Source organism: Filicampus tigris, chromosome 8, assembly GCF_054856515.1.
Source record: "Filicampus tigris isolate MCC_2025a chromosome 8, RoL_Ftig_1.0, whole genome shotgun sequence".
Taxonomy (NCBI): domain Eukaryota; kingdom Metazoa; phylum Chordata; class Actinopteri; order Syngnathiformes; family Syngnathidae; genus Filicampus; species Filicampus tigris.
This window is the reverse complement of record NC_141224.1, coordinates 15,011,087-15,025,961: the sequence shown is the minus strand read 5'-3', so window position 1 is coordinate 15,025,961 and position 14,875 is coordinate 15,011,087. Positions and strand designations below refer to the sequence as shown.

Genomic DNA, 14,875 nt, shown 5'->3' with positions numbered 1-14,875 from the left:
CATTTTGTTTCCATGGTCCGCCCACTCTGTTGCTGCAGCTTATCATAAGTTTGCTTTTGCTTTTGTGAACGTGTGCATGTTTGCCTTCATCCATATGTCCTTATGTTGCACGTTTGCTGTTGTGCATTGTCTTTTTTTGTTTTGTTCGTCTTTGGCGTGCCTGTGTCGTCTTTGTGCGTGTGTGTCCGTGTTTGTGTGTAGGACAGGGCAATAGACATGCAGCAGTGTGTAGGCCAACAGTGCCTGTTAATGGAGGAACAGCTGATGATACAGCAGCAGCAGATGGAGGAAGATCAGAGGTGGCTGGAGCAAGAGGAAAGGCTGCTGGTAACACACAGCACACACAGAGGACAAGACGAGAACTTTACAAGCCATGTATGATCAGGTTCTTTAAACCTTTTATTCACCTACTGCTTGAAGTAAGAGTATTGGTAATAACCAAATCTTACCAAGACATGTTCGTAATGTGTTCATGACTCCCATTTGAGTGTGAACTTCAGATGTGTTATTGACACCTGTATGCAAAAACTGTGTTGCTTGCATTGCTTTGTTTCTGTTGTCATTTTTTCATTTCACTTCCAAAACGTTTGTTGTTATTTGTCGAAATTCATCACGTATTTACCAAGAACATGCTCACATCTTACAAGAAGTACTCTCCTGTATTTTTGAATCAATTCCTCTGGGTTTGAGCATTCAGCAAATAACCACCGAGGCATATTAGTTGGTGAAGGGGACTTTTATCTCCTTGAAACTGAATGTTTCATTTTTCCTGAACCAATCTGCTGCGGAGCTGCAGCTTACAGCTGTTACCTTTTTCTGAGATTGGCCCCTCTGTTTTCAACAGCTCAGAATTGCTCCTAATTAAAATCCTGTTGGCGTCATAGCAACTTGCTTGAAAACAGAAGACGTTTGTTCACCTAGAACAGCTTTAGTTTTAGACTCTTACAAGTAGACCTATAAGACAGTGGAAAATTATAGGCTTGATTATTTTCCGTTTCAATATTACCTTCTAAGTGGTACAATGCAGTTCTATTGTGCCCCCCTTCTGTGGCATGCCTGTTGTTACGCTCTATGCAAAAATGATGTGGGGCTGCCTCTCCTAATCCAAAATCTAAGGTCTACCTATACAAAAATAACAACTAAGCAAGGAAGAGTTTCTACAGGATGCACGCTTCTACAAACCTACGTGTGTGCGCATGTGCGAGTGTGTTTTGCAGGCAGGTGGGGCCTGTGTGAATTCCAAGATAATGATAGCCTTAGAGAATCTGACAGTCAAGTCAACACACACAAAACCACAAAATGACGACACACAAGTTCACTTAAAAAAAAAGTGTGTGCAGTTTGCAGACTGGTTTTATAATGCAGTACCTTCAGGGAGGGGTGAGAAAGAGGAGGAGAAAGAAGGGCTTTGAGGGAGAAAGTGGTCGACGTGACCGCTCATTGGCAGCGTGCTCCATCCATCCCTCCTCTCATTTCCAGCTCTTTCTCCTTTTCCGGGCTTTACAGTCATATAAAAGTGTGCTGGAGGTTTGGAGGTATTCTCCACCGCATTAACCTGCTGGCACACACACGGATGCAGACAAGACGAAGCAGTGCTAGGCACATCACATTAGACGGCATATATGAATTCCATTGCTATGCTGGTCTTCAAGTCCTGCCTTGGACAGCTGGTAGGCAGGAGGAGTGGGATTGAATGTGTACATGTAGTAGGTGTTCAATTTGGATGGACATTGTAAAGTTGCTTGTCGTTGTTTGTGTGTATGATTTGCATACTGCACGAGGTGTATTCTGCTTTCTTGGAAGTCTCGTGCTTGAGTACCGCAAGTGGTATCATATTGAAGTGCTTGCTGCGCCCCAAGAATTTTTGCACTGTTTAAACTTCAGATGAAACTTTGTTAGCACTCTCAATTGTCTAATCATATCGTGACTGAAGACTATTTGTATTTAATCACGACCATGTTTGTTTACTGTTCACTGCAGTTTTGTTAGAATGCTCATTTGGTGATGCCAAGTTTTTTTGCAATTGTTGTCATTTTTTTTATGTGCTTAGAAACCAGAAACCAGAAGTTCTCGAGGGAGTCTGGACCGAGATGATGGAGGACTCCAGCCACCAGTAAGTCGCTCCCTGTTTTTTTTGCCTCCATCATATGGTGTGTTTTTGCATGACAGCAGCAGTGTTGTAAAGGAAGCAATGGATATAGATGTTAATGACTACAATAACACTCAAGACTTCCTGAATTGTTATTGTCTTTGGGAGCAGGGTTTAATATTGTTCTTTCTTATTAATGTTAAAACCACTACTTCCCATCCTCTATCTATGCTAAGGCATATGTTTTAAATTTAAAAAAAAAGAAGAAGAAGCAAAAAAAACAGGTCTTATTTGTAGTTATGAAGACCTCATGGAGGCTGCCGATATCAGCCACCGATACTTAAGGCAAAAACATTAAGTCCTCCTGAGCATTAGTTGGCGCTATACTGCAACAGTCTGACACATTGGCAAATCATCTGCGCCACAAAGATTTTTTTTCCCACAATTTTTGTCATTGTGATAAATGAAATTTTATATATCAAAGCACGAGGTAGCGCTACTCATTATAAGTGGGTACTCAAACAATGAATACTCATACAGGTATCGGTCTGAAATAAAGTGGTATTGAACATCCCTAATTGAATATGTACTGAAACAATGAGAATGTCTCAATTTATTCACAAATGTGCTTACTCTGTGTCTGGGCCTGTTTAGTTCAGTTTGATCAATTGATTCTGCCATCTAGTGGCAAACAATTTAATTGCCATGCCTGCCACTATATGTTGCTGACATAAATAAATTAACAAAGATGCAACTATAATAAATAAATGATCATTTCCAGACCAATTAAATGAACTTGGATAATTCCCCATGGCTGACCTGAGGATGTTTTATGACACACTTGGGGAATAAATGATGAAAACGCAAAGATGAAGTCTGAGATGAGTGAGTCACGTTCTGGTTGGTCTCATTGCAAATTGGTGGCAGCGTGCATTTATTTTGATTACAGCAAATGGTTGTGATCCTGCAGCAGGAAGTAACCCATTTGTGCTGGGGTCAGCAATGAGGGGTCAGTGGATTCCCACATCACAGCTGGTTATTAATAGAAAACCATTGCATAAACACCACACCGTGGTCTCTGTGCTTCTCTCTTTTCCTCTGTGTGTTGCCACACTCTGTTCGTGTGGATCCTGCCCAAATCCGGCCACCTGTAATTACACCCAGAAAAACGCAGTTAAACTATTCCGAGTGTGAAGCATGGCGTCACAGGAAAATCCCACATGGGTCGTTTCAAGTGAAGCCGTGTTCAGACCTGGAGTTAACATGCTCCCTTGGTGATGAGGTCATTGGTAGAGTTCAGGTGTGATGGGGGACGCAGAGAGATTTTAATCAGTGACATTCTTTTTGCACCCGAAGCCTGGTGTAAATTATTGCATCCCGCTGGGGTACACAAGATTTAGAGCCGCTGGTCCCCCGCTTAGATTTTTGTGCACAAGGCTCAGTCTTATTAGACGCATTCCCATTTTGTGGTGCTACCCTGAAGATGTCTCAACCGTGAATTTCAATGTGCTGCATTGCATGTCTGAAAAGTGTTCCAAAATGCTGATGGGTGTAAGTAGAGCAAACACTTTTCCACAATCACAATTATTTTGTGTTTTTAAGATGTGAAATTCCAGCTGTCCGGACGTGTTAATGTCATACAGCGAATGAACACATTGAATAGACACCAGAGAACCACACAAAGCAATATTTTTAAAAAAAACGGATAAGGATAATGCATTAAGTAATTTAATATGTCAGCATTAATAATGAATACCAGTAAGAAGATTTTTTTTGTACCAGGAGACATTGGCCTTGCAGTCTAATGTTGCCCTTGGCAACAGAGATATTTCTGTCTCTGTAATTCATCACACTGCCTGACCTCCTCCTCCCATAGAATGTGGTTTGTGGTGGGAAAAATCTCCCTCCTATATGTGGGGGTTTGTGTTACTGTAGTCAAATATTTTGGGGTGTCTGTGGTTGTCAACCCACAAGTCTCCCACTGCACTAAGACTTTTCTCAGCCTTTGCTTCTTATTTTCGCATGCGGGGAAGCCAAATAATTGACTTACAATTTCAAATCTGAACTTGATTGGCATCATGACAAAATTAAATTGCTTCATTTTATGTTTGCAACCAACAATTCGTCAAGAAACGCTTCGGGGTTCTTGGTCTGCTGTTTTCTTGTGCGTGTGTGGCCGCACGGAACATTTTTATGTTCATCTAACATGGTGATAGACCACACACACACACACACACACACAGATGCACAGCACTGCAAATGACACATCTAGACTGAGTGTTGTATGATTTGAACATTAAGTTGCATTCCCTCCTTTTCTTAGATGCATAGTCTCGCCCCGTAAAGTTGTTTCATTTCCTCTCAAGCTTCTACTTACGCGTACATACTTGCTAACCCAAAGTATTGTTGATGTGTTTGTTTTTGCAGACGGGAAACCAACACATATACCAGCCCGTTGGCAAAGCAGGTAATAGACAGGCCTGCAACCTTTAAATTATAGTTCCCCGACCACAGTTTTTTCCTCTCTTTCCATTTAAACTTCTGAAGTGTGCATTTAAGTCTATAGTGCTTTAGCTTGCTTCGTACGTGGATGGATTTGTCTCCATCCAGCAGACTGTGTCGTTATCATATAGCCTGCACTTTTCAGTGTTCACAAGTGCTTGTTTGAGCAATTTATTTCAATCTCTGAGTCGGGCCCATCAGCATGTATTTTACTCCACGCTGTTTTTGAGTCCTGTGAGATTCTATTGTGCACACTTATACAATTAGCGTCTAATGGGTCTACTACAGTGCAGAACTAAGAAGCTGTTGTTTCCTGCAGAGCTCGTGGCCCCCCCGAAGAAACCACCGCGACCTGGGGCCCAGAGCCAAGGGTGCAGTTTGGCCGGTCTGAACACTGCAGACAGCTACAATGATGGAGTGAAGGTACACAAGAAAACTGCATACGTGCAAAAAGACAGATTTAAAAACACATACTGCAAATGTGCAAAATATTGATCACTCGAACGTCATCAAACAAAAATGACAATACAGTGCATTGCTTCCTGATAATATCTTGTCTTCTTTTGGTTTGCCTGCTGCCACTGTCCCTCCTCTTCCTCCTCTTGTACTCTGCCTTACTGTTGACCCCCCAGCCCTGGCGGGTAAGCAGCATAATAATGTCTGTGTCTGACATCTGTCTGTCTGTCTTCTTGTTCATCACCCACGTTTATTTCACAGGCCTCTTCTATCAATTCCTTATTTCTTTCCCGCTCTCCCTTTTAACCCATGAAGGACGGGAGTGCGTTTCTACCACTTAAGCCGGGAGCACCGTTGCGTGTATCTCCCTTTTAAGCCGGCAGAGCGTATACGTCATTTTCTTTTTTAAATCCAATTCTCGGTCTCTTAGCCAATGAAATGCATCAAAATATACATGTGACGGTGCCGTGAGTTGTCGGAGGATATACGTAATTTTTTCGAGGAGTAATGGAGGCGTAAAACCATCCAAAGGTGATGTATGGTTAAGATATATGTTCGTAGACAGTGACGATTTCAACGTCTTTGTAAGAGAACACAGCATGGTAATTACCACTCGATTTTTTTCAAAATAAAAAATAATGCTTCATTTCCATCTTTGATTAAAACAGTTAAGATGAATAAACCTGGGCCTGTGTGAAAGCCACATGTCCAAGCTCTCAAATTCTTTTGGAATTATGTTTCTATCTCCTACAGGGGCTGAGATATAAATTATTTTGTAGGTGGCGAAAATGTCAGGTTTTCAAGGTTGACTCCAAAGACGACCGTCCGTCTCACAAAGAGATGTCTCACGAGGGGCTTCAGGCTTTAATGGGTTAATGCACCGTTCATGCAAGATTATGTCCCTCTAAAGCTAACACATCTGTTTTCCATCCACTATGAATCTTTACTAACAATATTAGCTTGCTGCCGCACTGAAAATGTCATCGCACAGCTGTCTGTATCAACACTAGCCAGTGTAATGCAGCTGATGGTGTTTGTTGTCCTCTTTGACTTCCTGTCTAGCATATTCTGTGCCCACCTGCTGTCCTCCTGTACCAGGTGGTCCTTTAGTTGCGTATCTGTTTTCATTCCAAAAATAGCTCCCTCGATAGTAGCCATAATAATCTGACTTTTTCCAAGTCGAGTCTAATGCAGTGAACAAGAATGCACGTAGAAAAGGACTTAAAATAAGATTCAGCAACTTGAGAAAATGGGTCAATTTCAAATTCCAAGACTGTGTGGATGTGTTAATCTGCTATAGAGAAGTAACTATTGCACATTCTCTGTAGTTTAGAGCCCTCTAGTGGTCATTGAAGACCAGTGCATACGGATGTGGGTATTGTAGTGGGGAGTTAGCAAATTGTTATAGAGCTTCACAATCATTTGTCCTTTCATTTCTAAGCAGTTTAATTTGAGTCCTATAAAACTTGACGAAGGGACTGAAAAAGAGAAAATACAATTTTGTGCAGATTGAGAATTGTCTGACCCAGCAGATAGAGTTGTGGTTAAAAATCTCTCGGTGTGCATGGCAGTTTTCACTCACTTTGTACTGTGCTAAGTGTCCTAAAGGTCATGACACATCGCGTCGTTTCAATAAATGACATTTTCAACAACATTTTCATTCATTTGGAATGTTAACCAATGGCATCTTCAATATGATTTTCGACATTTGTGATGCAAAGGTTGATAACGCTCACATGAACTCAAAGCATAATGCCACAATAGTGTACGTGTCCATGTATATTACTGCCACCTACAGGACCGGAGGGGCTAAATAGTAGTTCTTCATCATTATTTTTCAATCAAATAAGTCTGATGGTCGGTTTTAAGATTGTTCAGCCTTGACTGAGGTCTGCACACCTTTAGTTTCACTCATTAGTTCCCGTTTAGACCCCGTAGTGTTGGAGACGTGCAAACGGTCCACTGCACACAAAGCATTCATATTGTACGTCTCATCCGTATCGTCTCCACATTTGTCTTGGTTCTTGCTGTACATAGTAAACACGGCACTCACGGATGTTTGTACTTGGCTCAGCTACAGCCCCAAGAGATCAGCCCCCCTCCCACGGCCAATCTGGACCGCTCCAACGACAAGGTGTACGAAAACGTGACCGGATTGGTTAAAGCTGTGATCGAGATGTCGAGCAAGATTCAGCCGGCTCCTCCCGAGGAGTACGTTCCCATGGTCAAGGTAACCGAGAGAAACTTTTGCTGTCATAATAACCTGACTTAGAGCCCAAAAAGTGGGTGCTGAATTGCATGTTCTCGCAAACAGACTACGTACGTGCTTTTCGGCGTTTTACACATGATTTACTAAGATTAATATCTTTTACTAAGATTTACAGAGTGGCCACTAAATTGCATGTTCCTTCACTGAATTAGAAGTGTTTATGGAAAAGAGACAAACATATTACTGAGTTATAGAAAATAAGTTTATTGCGCAGATAATTGAATGAAGTGAAATATTGCGTTTCAAATTTTGGACCACATACTTGGAAAATGACTCTGTGAGAGGACGGCACCAATCGTCACAGTGTGCTGAAATGTCCCGGTGACATGGAAATGCAGAGTTGAAAGCTGTTTTGTCCCTAAGTAATATGGCATGACTCCTTCTTGTGACTGCCTGCATGGGTCCGAGCCATCCCTGAGCTCCAAAATTGCATGGCTGAATAGCTGTTATGTCACGATAGTATTTGTTAGTGGCATTTCAAAATTGTTGCCGTTTAAACTTGAAAAGGTTCTCCCTATTGCCTCTTATTTTACCCGATTTGCCCCCGCCTTTCAGCCGCGCAGTTCGCCTCAGGTTTGATAAATCACATTGTGTGGGCTAAATTAATCTGTTTGCATGTACGGTACTCCTCCCAGAACGTGCAAAGTGAACTGCACTGCAGTTTTGCACGGTCAGGAGATCAGCTCACATTTTTGTGTGAATCAGGCCCACTGTGTCCTGTTACATACACTAGTAAAGAACAACATTCGTCAGTTCTTTGGACAGTATTGACGTCATCCGAGTAACGGGCTTGTCTATCAGAGCTGTGCGGCTCATAGTGAAAAGATATCGTGGTTTCCTGTTGTCAGGATGTGGGCCTCGCATTGAGGACGTTGTTGGCCACAGTAGACGAGACCCTACCGCAACTTCCAGCCAGCACACACAGAGAGGTGATGGCACACTTTTTCTTAGCAGATACATATACAAACACATTGTCTGTATACGTACAGTACTTAATCATCATTGTCATTATCGACGGCCAATAAATGCCTTTTTCTGCAGATCGAGATGGCGCAAAAGCTTTTGAACTCTGACTTGGCAGAACTGATTGGAAAAATGAAGTTAGCTCAGCAGTACGTGATGACAAGGTAGGTACTTAACATCGCGCCGCACAATCAAGAGTTTGTAAAGCTAGATGACACAAAGTGATATTTGGGGCACACTGAGAAGAAAAAAACAATTGCAGAAGGCCATAATGAAGAAAGGGTGAAAAAAAGGTCAAAATGAATGAATGCCAAAAGCAAAAACACTCTAAAGAGCTGCCGTATACTGTACATTTTTTAGCAGGTATGATTAATATATCATCTGTCACATAGCATAATTGCCTAAGTCTTTTTTTTTTTAATGTTTTTGGAAGACAAGAAGAAACACAATTTTTTAGTGGTGGTGGTGGTGGTCATGGTGACCAAAACTTCAACCAGATGGATGGAAAAAATAAAAAAAATAGCCATGTGTGTTCTAAAAATGGTCTTTTTTGTTGTTTTCCAAAAATATTGAAAAATGACTTTGGCAATTTTGCTATGTGGCCGACAATATATTTGTTAAAAACACTATTACGTACTTAAACTCCTCTTCTTAATGCAGGTACAGTATATTTCAAGAGTATTACAGCTTTGTTCTCATAGACTTAAATTCACTTCTTTTTTTATTGTAACCTTTTTCTCAAACCTTTTTTGGGGGGGTAAAATGTTATGCGCATAAAATTATGACTTCACTTGAGTTTTTATTTCTTTTCTGTGTGGCTCTAATACTTTATAACGGTATAAGCGGTCATGTTTTTGAGATGCATACAGTTTTATACTAAGACAAGGTGTTGTATTGTTGTGTCCTTTGTCTGCCTTCTTGTGAAGCTGTAATGTAGCTAACGTATATTTTTCATGCGTCGCATTCAGTCTTCAGCAAGACTATAAGAAGCAGATGCTAACCGCCGCTCACGCCCTCGCCGTGGACGCCAAAAATCTGCTTGATGTCATCGACCAATCCCGGCTCAAGATGATGGCCCAGTCCCGCCCACATTAGCACCACAAGTGCTGTTCACGGGCTGGTGGCTCCGTCTACTTCCTTGAGAGTTGTTGGAACTTTCCATCCAAAAACTGACTGTTGGGGTCACGTGGGGGCCCGGATATCGCCGTCACCTCGATGTAACCACGGAGCTGAACCCTTATTTAACTCTGCACCACTGTGAGATCTTTTTTTAAAAGAACCGAGCAGAACAATTCCTGAATCAGGGATTTGTCATCTTTGTGGACTGAACTGGGAGAAAGAGAGGAAAAGACGCATGGTTTTTAAATAGAACACCATGGAAGAGCCCGGCGCTGTTGATGTTGTGTTGGCTCCAAATGGGCTCCAGCTGTTGGAGTAAGTCAAGCCATCAGAACCTGACTCTCTTAAGCGTCATCATATCACAAGGAAGCGACTCCAGCATGTCAGCCGTCGTTTTCGGTCACGTGACGCAGAAACCTTGCCGTCTCCATGACGATTTTGTTCCTCCGCTTCCCATCTTTTCCCCTCTCGCCCTCTTTTATTTATAGCATCACAAACGCGACGAACGAAAGACACGATACTAAACACTAAAGGATTTTTTTTTTCTTTCTTTCTTACCTATTGTCTTTCTTACTCTTTTCCTGTTGTCTTCCTCATTCAGCTCCGGTCTGAGCTGGTTTGAAATATTTTGATGAAGCCACCTCAGATCTCACCGAGTTTGCTCTTTATCGTCTGTTCGTTATGACTCACAGTCTTCGTCTGAACAAAAAAACTCATACATATTCCATCCCAGCAGCACTGAGGAGGAAGAAGTTGAAGGAGGGTGGTGAGGGCCTCCTCTTTGTCACACTTGACCTGTCCCCCGTGCCATCATATCCGCCGGTGTCACCGAGTGATTTGCCAGCAATGCAAATGAACTTGAGCACGGGCAACCTTCGTGGAACACGTAGAGGCCTGGCCTGACGTGTTGAGCCACTAAACTGGAACATCATCTTGCAAACTCACGAGAATGAACTGAGAACACAATCCCACACGCGTGTGGCGTGACATAGTGGTATGGAGGAGAGCATATTTGCACAGCACCAAAATGAATCAAGTGTAGTTCGACCCAGGTTTGATTATCACGTTTAGCCAGCCAATCAATACCTGGGTGATATAGGGTGACAAATGTAAAATAGACAATTTATTTTATCTCTTTGTTGTTGTGTAAATCTGCTCATGTTGGTATATTGTAAACTGTACTGGTGTGCATCACTGGTCAATTGTACAGAAGTCGTACTAGTAAACACTGGTTTTTATTTTGTCTGCCTTCTTGTTAAATAGCAGGAAAAAACAATGAAATAAAAATCATGCAGAAGTGGAAATAGTGTGTCCCATTTCTCGAAAACAACTTGGAGTTTTACTCAATTGAGCCTCTTGCAAATTACAGTACATTGACCAAAATTTATTTTTCAACTGTTAACAGAAGATACGACTAAAGCATGTTGTAGTCCCATGCTTAAAGTGAACTCAATAAAATATGAGCTATTGTCAAAGCTACCGGTATATTACTTTGTACATGTATGTTGCTGTCCAATGAAAAGTATGTATTTTGAAATCAGACGCGTCTGATGTTTTTAACAAGCAACAACAAACTGTTGCTAAAAAAAAGTACAAATAAAAATTTGTAACTGCATGCTTTTCATTGGACTGCAACATCAATATTAATACACAATACATTACCTAGGAATCAAAGTGAAGAATAGCGTTATAAAAAAAGTAATAAAGTAAAAGATTTGCGCTTTATATATACTCAGTATATGTACAACTGATTTGAGGAGCAGTTTTTTTTTTTCAAATAATTAACCTAAATCGATCATTTTCCATGCATTGCTTCCCTTCCACGATTTGGGTGCATGAGTTTAGTGTAGAGGAAACCTGTGAGCTCTGACCCCAACATGGATATTCAATATCATACTTACACCATCAGGCCCGTTCTTTTTTCCAACACATAGTGTACATGAATCTTCAAGTTAAATACATTTAAATTAAATAACATTAAATAATAAAGGGAATACTTGGTACACAACAATTTGAGGTTATGAATGGCGTGCATTGAACTAATTCGTGCAGCAGAATGAAAATACGTTGTCATGCAGAATGCTCATACCTTTGTACTTACTGGTTTCCATTAGATTACCTTAAACCGTTTCCATACAAATATCGATTGTAATTATGATGTAAAAATCTGAGGATCCCTTATACTGTAACCCTATTTAACGTCAGTGTGACATGACCTCTTGACCTCAATTTGACCACAATAGTGCGCCTGCAGACACAAGCATCAGCATGGAGGCAAGTTCTTGGGCGTGAATGGATTCTCCTCCGCTAAAGTTGCACAAACTGTAACTGTTGCAACAGTTGACCGCGTTCCCGTTTCCATCGGAGTCCACAAAAGCGGTAGACGCAGCTCCGTTGCACGTGGCCCTGCTGGCACATTGCTTCACGATGGCCTTCATGTGACCTGCGCAACAGGCAAATGATCATCAACGTGCTTTTGTTCTCCACGCCCTGAGCGATCCGTTGGTTTGGTACCTAAAGTGTCCACGACTGTCATGCAAGTGTCCAGAGGTGCTTGACATTCTTGCGTGCTTGCGTTGCACTCGTCATTAGTGAGAGAAGAACTGCACACGTAGCAGCTCAGTAACTGCACTGCAAGTAGAAGACAACGTTTGGACTGATTCCACAAAACAGTTTGGTTCCTAAAATAACCATCACTATATATGAATTTGTTCCAGACTACTTCGTACATCACACTACAGTCATGGGAGATTATGTGACACTAAAAGAGAAAAGTAGGACAAGTCAACAACAAAAAACATTTCCATGTGCTATACAAAATGCTAAATTTAGCCTCTAATACAGTGTACGACATGTAATGACACTTCAAAGGAGACAGAGTGTATGCATTTGTCACTATTTAAGATTTTTCTTAGACGTCTTCCTAACACGTTAGCAGCAAGGGGTGACTACAACCATAAAAAAAATCAGAAAACACACAAGCGCCTATAAAATGGATTCTATTTTCCCTCGTGGAGGCAGCATCATTCGGCCAAAATACACGTGACACTAACCATGATCTCATGACAACAACACTGCACAAATACGTTTGTGTGCTTCTCAGAATGTGATGCTGTTAGCCAATCCATCTAAATTAAATGCAGCTCCGCTTAGTTTAGCTTTGCATGTCGACCCCTTTTGCGTCACGACTACTAATGAATATCACCACTAGCTAACTTAACCACCCTCAACAAGACCAATAGTTGATGAAAACTAACAAAAGTTTTTAAACAAATTGGTATTTGTTTAAGGGTTGCCAACCGTTCCTTGACAAACGGAATCGTCCCGTATTTAGAAATATAAGTACGCGTCCCGTATTGAGTTGTAAAGGGACGCACTTTGTCCCGTAATATCGTGAGAGTCAAAAATAGTCCGTAAAATGTCGATGGAATTAACGAACAACAGTTGTTTTTATCTGACAATTTACGGTAATGGTCCTAGGACCTCTCTGCTCTATGACCAATTAGCTGACAGCATATTTTTACACGAGTATGACGATGCCGAATCCGCATCCCTTATTGGTCGAGGTAATGCCGCTTGCCAAACTAGAGAGCGGAAGACAAACAAAGCAGCGTGAGTTTCACGGTGACACTCCTTCGAGAACCATTATTCCTCCGCAGAAATGATTGCAAAAATACAGAGGACTCGAAAGCAGAAAACACATGGGTCGAAAAAGTGACAAAAAATATCTATCAAGTGCACTGCACTGTTTGCCAGCGCACTTTTTCCATAGTCCATGGTGGACTGACTAACCTCAAACAAACATGCTTTCCAGTGGTGGAGACATACGGAAGGCTCAACAAAACTAGGGGAACCCGAGACAAATTTGTTGTCCAGTTGTCGTCAGAGCTAGATATGGGATGTACGGTATGTAAATAATTATTTTTTTTAACCCTCTGATCAAGGTTAATATGGGAATGTGCAATTAATGTCAGCATAAGAAACATAATAATTTTGGGGTGGAATAGACAAGTACATTGAACAGACAGGTAATTAATTGATTGATTGGCATGACATGAATAATAGCTAAAGAATACACACGCACACAGCCTTACATTGATTACAAGTTCAAACAGATATGCATAATTTTTACTGTACAGGCAGTCGATATAATACACTTTAATTATAAATATAATAGAAAAACAGTAAAAAAAAAAAAAAGTCTCATTTTTTCCTTTTATGATCGTACTTCATCCAATCAAATTTGTTTACAAAGTTCTGGTGGGCGGGACCAGAGCCAGCAGTCTGGTTCTGCCAAAGCAGAAAACTCTTTGCCCTTGGCAACACATAGCAAAAATTCTGATTGGATGACAATACAACCTTCTGAATTATGGATTAATAAATATATTATACAGTATGTATGAATTAATTGCAGATATCAATACTTTAGCTTGAGGATCCATACTTAAAATTGAGCACTCTGGATTATTTTATTTTGGTATCGATCTGCCCATCCCTAGTTGAAGGCAGTCAGGTCGGCCGTCCCTGCCGATGAGGTGTCCCTTATTTATTTTTACGGGAGTTAGCAACCCTATATTTGTTAAAGTAACAAAATAAAAATGAACGGTTTTTTTTAAACCAAAACTAACTGAGCTACATCGTACATTTGTAAAACTAGCCGTAATTATATTTAATTGTATGTATTTCGGTATTGCTGAAGCTGAATCTGCAAGAAATATGACGTATTTGTATAGTTTGCATATTTTCTGCATATGCCACAGGATTTACGTTAACATACAGTAAACGCATTATTCAGAGAAAATTCATGAAAATGTACATGTAAAAAAATTACTTTCTGCACATTTGTCTTGTAACAAAATGTAATGGATTCTTAACAGGAAAATGTTCTGTAAAGTTTTGTTCGAATATAAAACAAGTGGTGATGAAAACAAAGACAGCAATTTGACATGTTGCTTTGATGCAGTAAAAGTTAGCCTTTAGTAAGACCTGATTGCTTCTATTGCAGGTATAGGCAGTTCTCCACTCTCACTTAGTCCACCTCTGTCACTCATATTACTATCCTCTCACCTTCATGCACCAAAACCGTCAGGAAGCCCCTTTGTCAAAAAAGCCTGACGGCCTTTCGACCTGCAGCATGACAACTCACCTGGAGAGAAAAGTAGGGAGAGGAAGACGAGGACGAGCAGCACCCTGACCGCACTGACTCACCTCATGTGAGTCTTTCAAACTTCTCATGCCCACTGTGTTTGTGTGTGTTGAGTTTCTGTTGCTACAAATCACCTTCATCACAGTTCCACCCATGTCCTCTACCATAGTGGCAATCAACTGAAAGTATTTCATAAATGTTGTCTTGCAGCGCATGTGTGTGTGCGTGTGTGTGTGTGTGTGACATTCCTTGATGTTTGGTTCCACTGATACTAGTCTGGTGCCATTCTGCTGTCACTCACACTGTCCGACGAAAGCCACTTCCCTTGTTC

The 14,875-nt window shown here is 41.1% G+C and overlaps 2 protein-coding genes across 13 annotated transcripts in view; one reads left to right on the top strand and one right to left on the bottom strand.

The window, feature by feature from the left end:
• The window catches only part of LOC147143888 (focal adhesion kinase 1-like), a 47,024-nt gene extending 36,322 nt beyond the window's left edge, over positions 1-10,702 (top strand). For 8 of the 12 annotated variants that reach the window (XM_086038821.1, XM_086038820.1, XM_086038822.1 and 5 more), the window contains 8 exons: positions 202-375; positions 2,051-2,113; positions 4,517-4,556; positions 4,911-5,014; positions 7,122-7,277; positions 8,165-8,245; positions 8,358-8,443; positions 9,248-10,702. In XM_086038821.1, coding sequence (XP_085894947.1) covers positions 202-375; positions 2,051-2,113; positions 4,517-4,556; positions 4,911-5,014; positions 7,122-7,277; positions 8,165-8,245; positions 8,358-8,443; positions 9,248-9,374 — 831 coding nt within the window. In that variant the 3' untranslated portion in view covers positions 9,375-10,702. The remainder of the gene's footprint in view (positions 1-201; positions 376-2,050; positions 2,114-4,516; positions 4,557-4,910; positions 5,015-7,121; positions 7,278-8,164; positions 8,246-8,357; positions 8,444-9,247) is intronic. The other 4 variants (XM_086038825.1, XM_086038827.1, XM_086038824.1 and 1 more) reach the window with 2 other exon arrangements.
• LOC147143887 (uncharacterized) lies at positions 10,618-14,711 on the bottom strand. The gene is made up of 4 exons (XM_086037784.1): positions 14,672-14,711; positions 14,545-14,601; positions 11,913-12,029; positions 10,618-11,841 (listed from the first exon to the last, which is right to left on the bottom strand). The coding sequence occupies exons 1-4, from the start codon at positions 14,709-14,711 to the stop codon at positions 11,624-11,626; spliced, it is 432 nt and encodes a 143-aa protein (XP_085893910.1). The 3' UTR covers positions 10,618-11,623.
• Positions 14,712-14,875: the final 164 nt, after the last annotated feature.